Source organism: Nanorana parkeri, unplaced genomic scaffold (assembly GCF_000935625.1).
Source record: "Nanorana parkeri isolate BGI_ZX_2015 unplaced genomic scaffold, ASM93562v1 scaffold1583, whole genome shotgun sequence".
NCBI classification, from domain to species: Eukaryota; Metazoa; Chordata; class Amphibia; order Anura; family Dicroglossidae; genus Nanorana; species Nanorana parkeri.
In genome coordinates, this window is record NW_017307851.1 from 349,391 (window position 1) to 360,933 (window position 11,543).

An 11,543-nucleotide genomic window follows, 5' to 3' on the forward strand; every position below is an offset into this window, starting at 1 on the left:
TTGCCAGCGGTAAGGGGCTAAAGAGCTGCAGCACTAATTTAGCTGGTGAACAGGAAAGTTAATGGTGACTTTTGGTACAAGCGAGTGCCTGCTATACAATGGGTGAGGGGTATTTTGTACTTGATTAGCTCATGAAAGGTTTGCATCAATGCCAATATTTGGTCCTTCGCATAATTGCACAGTATAGGCCAGCCATGGGCATGGATTGCTGAGGAGCTGCAAATTCTGACAAGTCCTATCATCTTTTGTTCCCCCGCCGCGAGGAGACTTTGGGCTGCCCATATAGCATGGTCCTTTGAATTACCCATACTCCCCCGGGCTATCCGGGCTCACAGAGTCCTGCAGAAGGGGAGTGGTAACGTCAGTCCCCGAGACAGGGCTTTCCGTTTCGTAGTCTCTTCGGTATTTCCTTGAGCAACAACTAAGCACAGTTGCCGAAATAGCAGCCAGGAAGGTGCAGATGGCAAAGTAGTAACTTTCTCCCATTTTTACGTAATTTAAGGGGGGCTTCGTGACCTGGAAGTAGACTTCATCACGGAGCAGCACGTACAGGTAGGAGCAGAGAGCCACAGAGGCTGCCGACGAAACAACTGCAAAACAAGGAAAACGTCAGATGGTCACAAGATGTATGATGCATTAGTGGCAATACAATATCATTCTACAACATGTCTGTGTTTAGGGTGTAGCAAAACAATTGTGAAACGCACTCATCAATTCGTCATCAGCTTTACAGCAAGGTGCACATGGAATGGGATTTATACAGTAAAACAGCAAAAAGTCACTCACAAGCCAGCATGTAAAAAAAACTTGTCTCACCGCTAGGGTTCAAAACAGAGCTCTGGATACACGTCTTCTGCAGAAAATGTGCTGTAAAGCTGGTGACGAATTGATGAGTGCGTTTGTCATTTGTTTTGCTTGACTTATTTGGTGCAGTGATGCATGGTGGTCTTAGCTGCCATTGGGATGTGCGGGGTCCCTTGTGTGTACCTGTGCCTTTAAGGGAGGTTGGGCTTCCTCCTGACAAACCTGCACCCAATTTTATCTTCTGCTCCAAGATGAAGACTCTGATAGTTTAGAGTTAGGACCGCACTATAAGAGGTGCCTTGGCGCGGCTGTGCGGCTTTCACATTTTCTGCAGAAGACCCTAGTGTTTTGAACCCTAGCGGTGAGACAAGTTTTTTTACATGCTGGCTGGTGAGTGTGCTGGGAAACCTTGTTGCTGTTTTGTGTTTAGGGTGGGGCATCCGACAGCTGTCATAAGACCCGACAACGGTTCCCACACTCTGGCATTTAACACATGACCCTCAAGCAGAAACTGGGTTCCAACAGTGGTTATGTAAGCTCCAACAAAACCGGGGCTTTGGATTTTAGCTAGTGATACTCCGATACCAGTTTTTCGGTATCGAGTACTAATATTTTTTTCCCCGGTACCGAATACCGATACCGGAAGTCCCATTAAGGAAGCCAGGCGGTGTGTAATGACTCACCACCCGGCCTCCCGATTAGCAGGGAAGCCGTCTCCATGCTCCCTCCTCACTAGTTGACGAAGAGGCATGGAACCGGCTTTCTGGCCAATCAGGAAGCCGTGCGCTGTGTAATGACTTGTTGCCCGGCTTCCTGATTGGTTGAGATGCTGGCCAAGAAGCTGGATAAAGGAGTCATTACATGCTGCCCAACTTCCTGATTGGCCCAGGAAGCCGGCTCCATGCTCCCTCGTCAACAGGTGACGAGGGAGCATGGAGCCGGCTTTCTGGCCAATCAGAAAGCCAGGGGCGGTAATGCCTCGCCGTCCGGCTTCCTGATTGGCCGGCTTCCCGTCCCATCAAGAAACTAGGCGGCGAGTCATTGCACAGCGCCCGGGTTCCTGATTGGCCAGAAAGCCGGTTCCATGCTCCCTCATCACTTGGTGACGAGGAAGCATGGAGCCGTCTTCCCAGCCAATCAGGAAGCCGGGCAGCATGTAACGACTCGCCGCCCGCAACCAACTCATCAATAATAATCGATGACAGCTATTCTCATTACCAATTAGTAGGTTGGATCCTGTAGTTCTCTCCTCCATGCTGTCAACACGTAATCGCTGTACTGGATTTATGGAGATGCAGCGTTGTCACCTTAGGACAGGAAGTCTGTAAATAGGGCTTCAACCAACTAATCAATAGTGAGAATAGTTGCCTACTATTCTCATTATCAATTAGTTGGTTGGAGCCCCTGGCTCTCTCCTCCATGCTGTGCTGAGGGCACAGCAAGCAGTGGGTGGGTGCAATAGCCAGCCTGCTATTGCAATTTGAAATATCCAATAGCAGGCTGGCTATTGCACCCGCCCACTATCTGCTGTATTTACATTCTGTGGAATCTTGCCACTGGCAGCTGTCATTCCCTGGCTGAAGCTATTCAAGCGCCATGTGCTTACAATGCAGTTCTACAATTATATTGTTGGTTCTGGCCTGACAAATTCTGCTGTGGGAGGTGTGTTGCAGTGTTATTCATTTTAATGGCACCCCAAACGCGCCTCCCACCCACAGTGTGATCGCCCGCACTGGAAGGCAAGGGACTACAATGGCATCTCGGGTGTCGATGGGAAGCTGAGCGGCGAACGTCTGTTCACTGATCTCCTCCCTGTTCTAGGGGAACGGGAGCGATGCGTATTGCCATTTCCCATAGTCATTGCTGGCCTCCTGAAGCAGAGCAATAAGCTATTGATGTGCGATCTGCACTCCCAATAGCTTATTTAGAGTGTAAAGGTGACACTAGGGGTCTTTTAACAACCCAGTATCACCTTAAAGAGTACCTGTCACCACCAATATGCTATCACATAGGGGACTTGCAATCCCCCCATGTGATGGCAATTACATTTACAAAAAAAAAAAAAACTGTTTTAAAAAATAATTGTAAAAATAAGAACAAGAAAATAATAATAAAAAAAATGTTTATGAAGTCCCCCCGCATCTTCATGTAAACACGCGTCTAGTGCGCCTATGTACGAAAACGTTGATTTACTGCACATGTTGGGTATTGCCGCAAACGTCAGAGTGAGAGCAATAATTCTAGGGCCAATATTTTCATGCATCTCTAAATTGATGACTTGTGGGGGCTCTGAAAGCGTCTTTGGACTTGTTGGGGTACTGCATTTTGTCGCCGTTTCACATACGCACACAATTTTTTACCTGGGCATGTTGGGCATCTATTTACTCGTTGTAACTTTATATTTTACAAAAAATAATGGAGTATTACAGGGCTCAAAATTACCACTCGCCCCCTCGCAATTTGCGATTGAAAATTGCGTGGGGGCGAGTGGAAATGAAGCCATTGGGGGGAATTTATCAAAACTGGAAGAGAGAGAATCTGGAGCAGTTGCCCATGGCAACCAATCAGCTTCTCTCTTCACTTTGTTCAGTTAAGATTTGAAAATGAAACAGAGAAGCTGATTGGTTAACGTGGGCAACTGCTCCAGATTCTCTCTCTTCCAGTTTTGATAAATTCCCTTCATTGAGTCAAGCACTCGGTCATGGACCGAGTACCCAACTCCTGGAGGGATCCCAGATGGCTTACCCGTATGCTGCCGCCCAAAGCAGTGCACCGTCCCATGTTAAAGATGGCCGGATGACGGCAGCCATCTTTACTAAGGTCCGTTGTTCGACTGAGAGCCGAATGTTCGTCTGAGCGCCAATCAGAATCCTCCTGTTTCCTGCGCCAATCACTGAAGACGCTGACTGGTCTGTCTAATAAGAGACGGGGCGGTGATTGGCTGTTTGGTCCTGTGCTGCCCGTGATCGATGTGGTCGATGAATAGTGGAGGCCGGAGAGCGCCGAGTCACTGCGGTGGGACGTTGTAGGTGTGCAGGGCTGGTTCTTTCCGTGTCATTAACCCAAGTATGTCAGCCATTTCCAGGAACTGGACAGAACCATACAGGGTGCCTTTCCGCTTATTAACCCCTTGAAGCCTGGAGTGTTACACCCCCGTCCTGTCCCGGTGTTCTATCATTCCAGGGCACCGCAAGGCAACTAGTGGCGAGTAACTTTGAAGTCCTGGCTAGTAGCTCAGGACATGACATTTTGAGCCCTGGAGTATTATATTGTATGTTGGGTTTCACAAAATGTATAATGTTTGGGGGGTTTGAAGTAATTTTCAGGCCTAAATGTGGATTATATCATGGGTGTAAAAGACAAAAAAAAAAGGCCTTTGCAGTGAAAGGGTCATCAAGTGGTTAAATACCAACCTAGCTGTCCTTAAATACTGTCTACACACAACTAACAGGTGAAACGTTGTAAGAGACAACAGGAGGTTGAATCCCATGCCAAGTTTTTCAATTTTTATGGGGCGGGCGCTCAGAAATTTCCAGACTCTGCCCTCTGGGGTGGAGGACACCTCGCCAGCCTGCGTAATGGTTGTGGCTCCAATGAATCAAATGCCAAAGTCTCTGATGAATAAAATAAGCTGAAGAAGTCCCACAAATATAAAAGCCATTACTCTGTGCCATGGTTAATGACCTGGAACAAGCATGTAGCACATGGGAGTCTGAGATAAGTCAGAATTGCTCATCTATGAACTTGTTCTGGGTCAGTGACTCCACACGGACCGAAGCCAGAACATGGTCAGGCCATCAGGTAGATGGCGGCTGTTCATTTTTCTCAGACCGATTTCCTTCAATGGGCTACAAAAGATGCCTATAGGTACCCCTGTGTTTATTTTCCTTCATTTATACAGCCTGCGTTCTGGGACACTAAGAGGCTCATTTATAAAGCAATGCTATGGATAAAATAAAAAAAGCTACACATTAACAGCAATGTGCTGAAAGGAGAACTATGAGATGAGTGAAAGCCTCATAGTTCGAGCCGACCCGTGACAATGAGACTGTCACAGGTCGGCTCAGTAGATCGGGAAGTGAGCGAACACTAGAGCTGCAGCTAGCGATTATTTTCAAAATCGATTAGTTAGCCGATTATTACATTCAATTAACAGGTTAATCGGGATAAACAAAACAAAAGGCTCCAGTGATGGACTACTAGTTTGTATTGAGATTGTAGTCCATCACAGGAGTAAGCTTGAAGCGGTGGAAGTAGAAAAAAAACAAGTGTGGTGAGCAATATAGTGCAATAGAAAGTGTAAAATTATACAGCAATCGATGCAGAATGGCACCAGCTATAGAGGACTACAAATCCCAGCAATAGTACTTTATAGCTGGCGGTGTTCTACATTGCGCTGTATAATGTATTATTGCTGTAGCTCGCGATATACTGAGCTTTGGGTCACGGGAGGTGGTTAGTATATGTCCTCCTGTGACCCTGAGGAGAACTATGGGGAAAAGCCCTGACCCCATAGTTCTCTTTTAAAGCGACTCTGTGAAGAGAGAAGTATGGGGGCTGCCATCACATGCCTACTTTTAAAAATGCTAGATGCCTTGTTTTGATCAGTATGGAGTCCGGAACACCAATCAACTACAGCAGGGGTAGGCAAAATCCGGCCCTCCAGCCGTGGTGAAACTACAAATCCCATGATGCTTCTGTCTCTGGGAGTCATGTCTGTGGCTGCCAGAGTCTTGCGATGCCTAATGAGATTTGTAGTTGCGCCACAGCTGGAGGGCCGGAGTTTGCCTCCTCCTGAAGTACAGTAATGATATAAAAAGTGACCTTTCCTCCGATCACAGAGCTCTCTGTGCTGCAATAATCAGAGACAGCTCTGTGAGACGTCACATAGGAGTCATAGCAGAGCGAGTAGAATGGAGTGAGCATTATAAATGGGCCCCTAACGAAAACCCACAAAAGGTAGGAACTTGCAAGTACTCCCATCAATGATTCTCAATGTTCTTCTCAGCGTGATAGATCTCAGAGTAAAGTGGGCCTTTAGCGCCGATCTGGGGATCGGAGGGCCCAAAACGCCCGACATTGCCAGAAATCTAGTGCTGCGCTGTGCACTCTGCTGTGTTTAATCCAGCCGCCTCGTCAGCCTTCCCAATTCCCCTCTGAAGACTACAGACCACCGTATGTCTGTTATTGGGTTTAGATACACTGGTGGGAATTTATCAAAACTGGAGCAGACAGAATCTGGAGCCGTTGCCCATGGCGACCAATCAGCATCCCTCTCCAGTTTGTTCAGTTAAGATTTGAAAATAAGAGAGAGATGCGGATTGGTTGTCATGCACAGCTGCTCCAGATTCTGTCTGCTCCAGTTTTGATAAATTCCCCCCATTGTTAAAGGAGAACTATGAGGTGAGTGCTTTTCACTCACCTCATAGTTCTAGCCGACCTGTGACAATGAGACTGTCACAGGTCGGCTCAGTAGATCGAGAGGTGAGCGAACACATACCGGGTTCCCTCACCTCTCGATCCAGTCACGGCTCTCTGCCCTGACAGGGGAGGGGCTGGATTCCCCCCTCCCCGGCAGCGCTGACTGGCGGAACGGACGGGGAGGGGGCGGGTACAGCTGGTTCTGCCTCTAGATAGGCAGAGCCAGCTGTCACTCACGCAGCTGGGCGGATCCCGTCGTCTAAGTCGGGATCCGCTCCGGCTGCAGCGTCTCAGTATACCGTGAGCTGCAGCTCGCGGTATACTGAGCTTAGGGTGACGGGAGGACGCTAGTTTGTGTCCTCCCGTCACCCTAAGGAGAACTATGGGGAAAAACACTGACCCCATAGTTCTCCTTTAAGGGTCAGCTTAAGGTCAGTGATAAAGCCAAGGGTTGCCATTAAGATTTAGGGCAGCGGTGGGCAACTTCGAAAACTCCAGCTGTTGTGGAACTACAAGTCCCACGAGGCATTGCAAGACTGACAGCCACAGGCATGACTCCCAGAGGCAGATGCATGTTGGGATTTGTAGTTTTACCACAGCTGGTGTGCCGAAGTTGGCTACCCCTGATTTAGGGGGATTCATGGTTTTGTTTTAGGGTTCAGTGTAAGGCTAGGTTCACACCTAGGCGACACCTCACCGCGTGGCAATCGTGCACGATTTTGCGTGGATTGCCACGCGGTCAGGAGCCGCCAAGGTGTGATCCGATCACGCTGTGGGTGCCGTTATTTTCTAATGGCACCCCAGTCAAGCCGCGATTCTGCCCGCGCTTCTGAACGCGGCTAAAACAGCTGTGCGTCGTGCATCGCAAAAAAAAAAAAAAAAGGTACTTGTCACCCCATTGAAATCAATGGGGCCGCGCGGCAATTGCTGCCTGCATTGAACAGGACCAAACGATCCCGGGTGTCCTGCGGTGCAGTGCAGGTGTGAACCTAGCCTAAACATTCATTTTAAGGGTATTATGAGGTTTAGGGCCAGTCTAAAAATTAGGGGTTGGGGGTACACCTTAGTTCTTTTCGTGATTTACAAACCATTGAATTCATCTGCAACACCATAAGACAACTGGGCTAACTAAGGCCGCTCTTAAAATGTCATGCAAGATGAAGATGTAATAGAATGGACAATAGCGCCCTCTGGTGGATGTACAGGGTCACACAGGTGAGGGCGGCAAACAGGGTTACTATTCGGGATGCACAGATACTGTTTTCCCAGTACTCGCCAATACCGGAAATATTATTAAGGAAGTCAGGTGGCATGTAATGACTCACCGCCCCGGCTTCCCGATTAGCCAGGAAGCCGTCTCCATGCTTCCTTGTCAACAGGTGACGAGGAAGCATGGAGCCAGCTTCCTGACCAATCAGGAAGCCGGGCGGCAAGTCATTACACACTGCCCGGCTTGCTGATTGGCTAGGAAGCCAACTTCATGCTCCCTCGTCACTTGGCTTCCCGCCCAATGAGGTTGGGAGTTATTGTCCACCCCGCGGCTTCCTGATTGGTCGGGAAGCCAGCTCCATGCTCCCTGGTGGATACCACTTGAGAACGAGGAAAGTAGACAACGGCAGAATGATCTGCATTTTTGGGGAAAGGAAGAAACGTGCCGGTATTGAGGGGGTTACACACATGGAACTTAGTAATGGCCGATACATTAAATGTACAGGACATACAGAGAGGGAGGAGGTGAAGGGGTTAATTTACAGGTCACATACATCGGGAGGATGGAGATGAAGGGGTTCATGTACAGATGCACAGGATAAGCAGGGGTTAATATACAGCTCAGAGCAGAGCTAAAATGGAGCCAACATACACTGTAGAGAAGGGGCTATAGGGTCACCAATTCAGACCCGCTCTCTTACTCATTGCCGCTGTTGCAAGAGACGTTCTGATCAGCTCTGTGCCTGAAGCCGAAGCTCTCTGTTAGCCAATGACAGCGTGAGCTGCGGCTTGTTCTTGTGCTGGGAGCGGGCACGGAAGGACGTACAGGTACAATAGGGCAGCAGACCGGAGGTTTATATACAGCGGCCGGCTGTCGACAGATCGCTTCTACGGGCCGGTAAATGGCCTCCCCCCCCTCCCGACACCCCCGCCGTGTTTCCTGGGCTCTGCTGTCCCTCCTACGGGCTCCGGACCGGCATCTTGGGTGTTGGTGGGAAGCTGCCGAACGTCCGTTCACCGATCTCCTCCCTGTTCTATGGGACCGGGAGCAATGCGTATTGCATCACTTCCGGTCCCTGAGCTGTCATTGGTCGGCTCCTGAAGCCCATCTATAAGCTATTGAAGTGCGGTCTGCTTATTTCTAGTGTAAAGGTGACACTGGGGTTCTTTTGGACCCCCAGCATCACCTGTCACTGCCAATCTGATATCACATGAGGGGCTTGTAAGCCCCCCTATGTGATAGCAATTAAAGTAAAAAAAAAAAAGTGTTGAAAAATATTAAATTAAATAAATGTAAAAATGATAACAACTTTTTTTAAAGTCCCCCGCCAGCACGCGTGTCTTCACGTAAACATGCGTCGGGTGCGCCTACGTAAAACGAAAATTGCGCCACATATGTTGAGTAGCGCCACGCACACCGGAGTGAGAGCAATAATTCTAGAGCCAGTATTTATGCGTATCTCTAAACTGATGACTTGTGGGGGCTTTTAACCCCTTCGTGACTGACGACGTACAGTGTACGTCGCCAGCATCGGGGCTGTTTAAACAGACTCCCGGCGACTTTTGCCGCTGGGACTCTGTTTAAACTTGTAGAGCCGACTGTCGGCTTTACAACAGAAGCGATCCTGGCGACTTACCTGTCGCCAGATCGCTTCTGCGTCCCGAAGAAGGGGCCGCCCCCCCCCCGCATCGTTTACTGACTTTTTGGGGTACTGAATTCTGTTGCAGTTTCCCAGATGCACACAATTTTTAACCTGGGCATGTTGGGTATCTACTCATTGTAACCTCATCTTTTATATTTAAAAAATTGGTATTTTATTGTGTTTTGGGGCATTTAAGTGCATTTTTCATAACATTTTTGGTAGGGATGGACCGATATATCGGCCGCCGAAACATATTTACTTTATAGGGGCTTTGGGGAAATGTTGGGGATCTAAGCAGACCCCTGATATTTCCCTTTTAAAATAGAAAAAGAGATTGAGAAGACAGAGTCCTCAATCTCTTTTTCTGTGTCCCCTGTTATCAATGAACAGGAATCCTTTATGAGTGTTGCTGTTCATTGATAACATGAGGACAGAGTATGGTTACTATAAATACAACTATGAATGGACAGGAGGTGATGTAGATCACTCCCATTCATTCATAATTGAGGATATAGTAACCATACTCTGTCCTCAATTATGTACAAACACTCAGCGATCACTGATCACTGACTGCTTGTACCCGCTCTCCTCTCTGACACACTGTCACAGGAGGCTGAGTGAGCAGAGCAGGGAGGAGAGCCCAGCCTCCTGTGACAGCGCGTCCTGTCTCCGCCTACTTATGCTCTGCCGGACTGTGATAGGCGGCTGAGCAATGTGGGAGGAGAGACACCGCCCGGATACATTGCAATGTGCCAATAACATGGTCACTGCTTGAAGATTGAACCACGGTGTGCTGGTGACATACTTTACTATTTGGATCTCCAGCGGTGCCATCCGCGGGCAATACAGCGCCCACCGCACGGGACATACCAGTAAGGGGTGCGGGAGGATTCTTCTACATTCTGGGTGGAGCAATGAGAAGTGATGATTGACTCGCAGTCAGACATATCTACCATCTGGATTGAGAGCATGATGGCCGCAGAATCCAGCCATGTGATCGGAACAGAAGATATCTGAGATCAGATTAGACCGGGGGTGGGCAACTCCGGCCCTCCAGCTGTTGTAGAACTACAAGTTCCACGAGGCATTGCAAGACTGACAGTTACAGACATGACTCCCAGAGACAGAAGCATGTTGGGATTTGTAGTTAGAGCTCATCTGGAGGGCAGGGGTTGCCCACCCCTGGATTCTCCATCACTTCCTGCCCCCTCTCACTGGTACAGGAAGTGAGGTGAAACCTTCCACACTGTGACAGCAATAAAACGCTTGCGGAGTCTCTATGCACACCAGCCAGTTACCTGTAATAAAGTGCAGGATTGTGGAAACTGTAATCCCCACAGACCGGACCCTGAGGAAGTCCAGCATGAAGGCAAAGGATCCGAGGAGGATATTGATGTAGCAGCAAACTGCCATCAGGGCCAGGATGTACAGTCCGGTTTTATGGAGCAGCTGGTGGGTACCTGTGCAACGGCAAAGAAGAGAACCGGTCATTACTATCAATGTGACTGACCACACTGTAAACTTTGGGGCTACTAAACCCTCGTAGAGGAACCGCAGACCAATGTAACAATCATCCCTCCATGCCCCTCCCAGATCTCTCCTCCCTCCATGCCCCTCCCAGATCTCTCCTCCCTCCATGCCCCTCCCAGATCTCTCCTCCCTCCATGCCCCTCCCAGATCTCTCCTCCCTCCATGCCCCTCCCAGATCTCTCCTCCCTCCATGCCCCTCCCAGATCTCTCCTCCCTCCAACACCCCTCATCTCCCAGTCCTGTGACTGTCATAACCTGCATGCACCTTCATCCCCTCCCAGGACCAGAAGTCCATAATAATCCACCCCTCCTCCCAGTCCTTTCCTCCCCCGGACCAGTTCCCCTTTCCTCACCAGTCTCAGTGAAGTTGAACCCGTGGTGTATGATGTATGAGGCCCCGTAAACCAGCTCGTCTCCGTCCACCCGCAGCAGCAGCCACCCGGGGTCGGACAGTGCGAGACAGGCACAGAGCACTGCCAGAGCCTGCGAGAGGGCGGCCATCTCACAGCGGGCAACCCGCTCCCTCTCCATTCTCCGCTCCATCTCCTCCAGCGCTACATCTTCCCTGTCAAGGCAGGCCCCGCCCACTAGGAAGAGATACTGACAACCAGGGGAGGACGTGGGCGGAGCTGAGGCAGGAAGAGGAAGCCGAGTAAACCCTGCTCGAATCACCTCCACTGCGCATGTGCGGTGACATCGCCGGTCACGTGACACGTCCCCCAGGGCCCAGTAGGGGAATCAGCAGTCTCTCATAACAGAAGAAAGTCATTGTTTACATTCAGTAATAAAAGGAAGTCTGATTATAACACATCTACCTACATCAATACTGGAGTGGTGCTGTGGGCCGGTTCCAGTGTTTTGCACATTGTATTGTAGGATACATGCCACTCCATTCATAATGCAGTGTGGAGCCCATTAAAAAAATGCAGACCACAT

The 11,543-nt window shown here is 49.4% G+C and overlaps 1 protein-coding gene across 1 annotated transcript; it reads right to left on the bottom strand.

Annotated features, from left to right (window-relative positions):
• Positions 1-257: 257 nt before the first annotated feature.
• LOC108798887 lies at positions 258-11,236 on the bottom strand (the record flags this gene model as incomplete). The annotated part of the gene is made up of 3 exons (XM_018570697.1): positions 258-590; positions 10,376-10,537; positions 10,961-11,236. Coding segments are annotated over 3 exons (728 nt in total), but the record flags the coding sequence as incomplete, so codon positions are not given.
• Between the last annotated feature and the right edge of the window lie 307 nt (positions 11,237-11,543).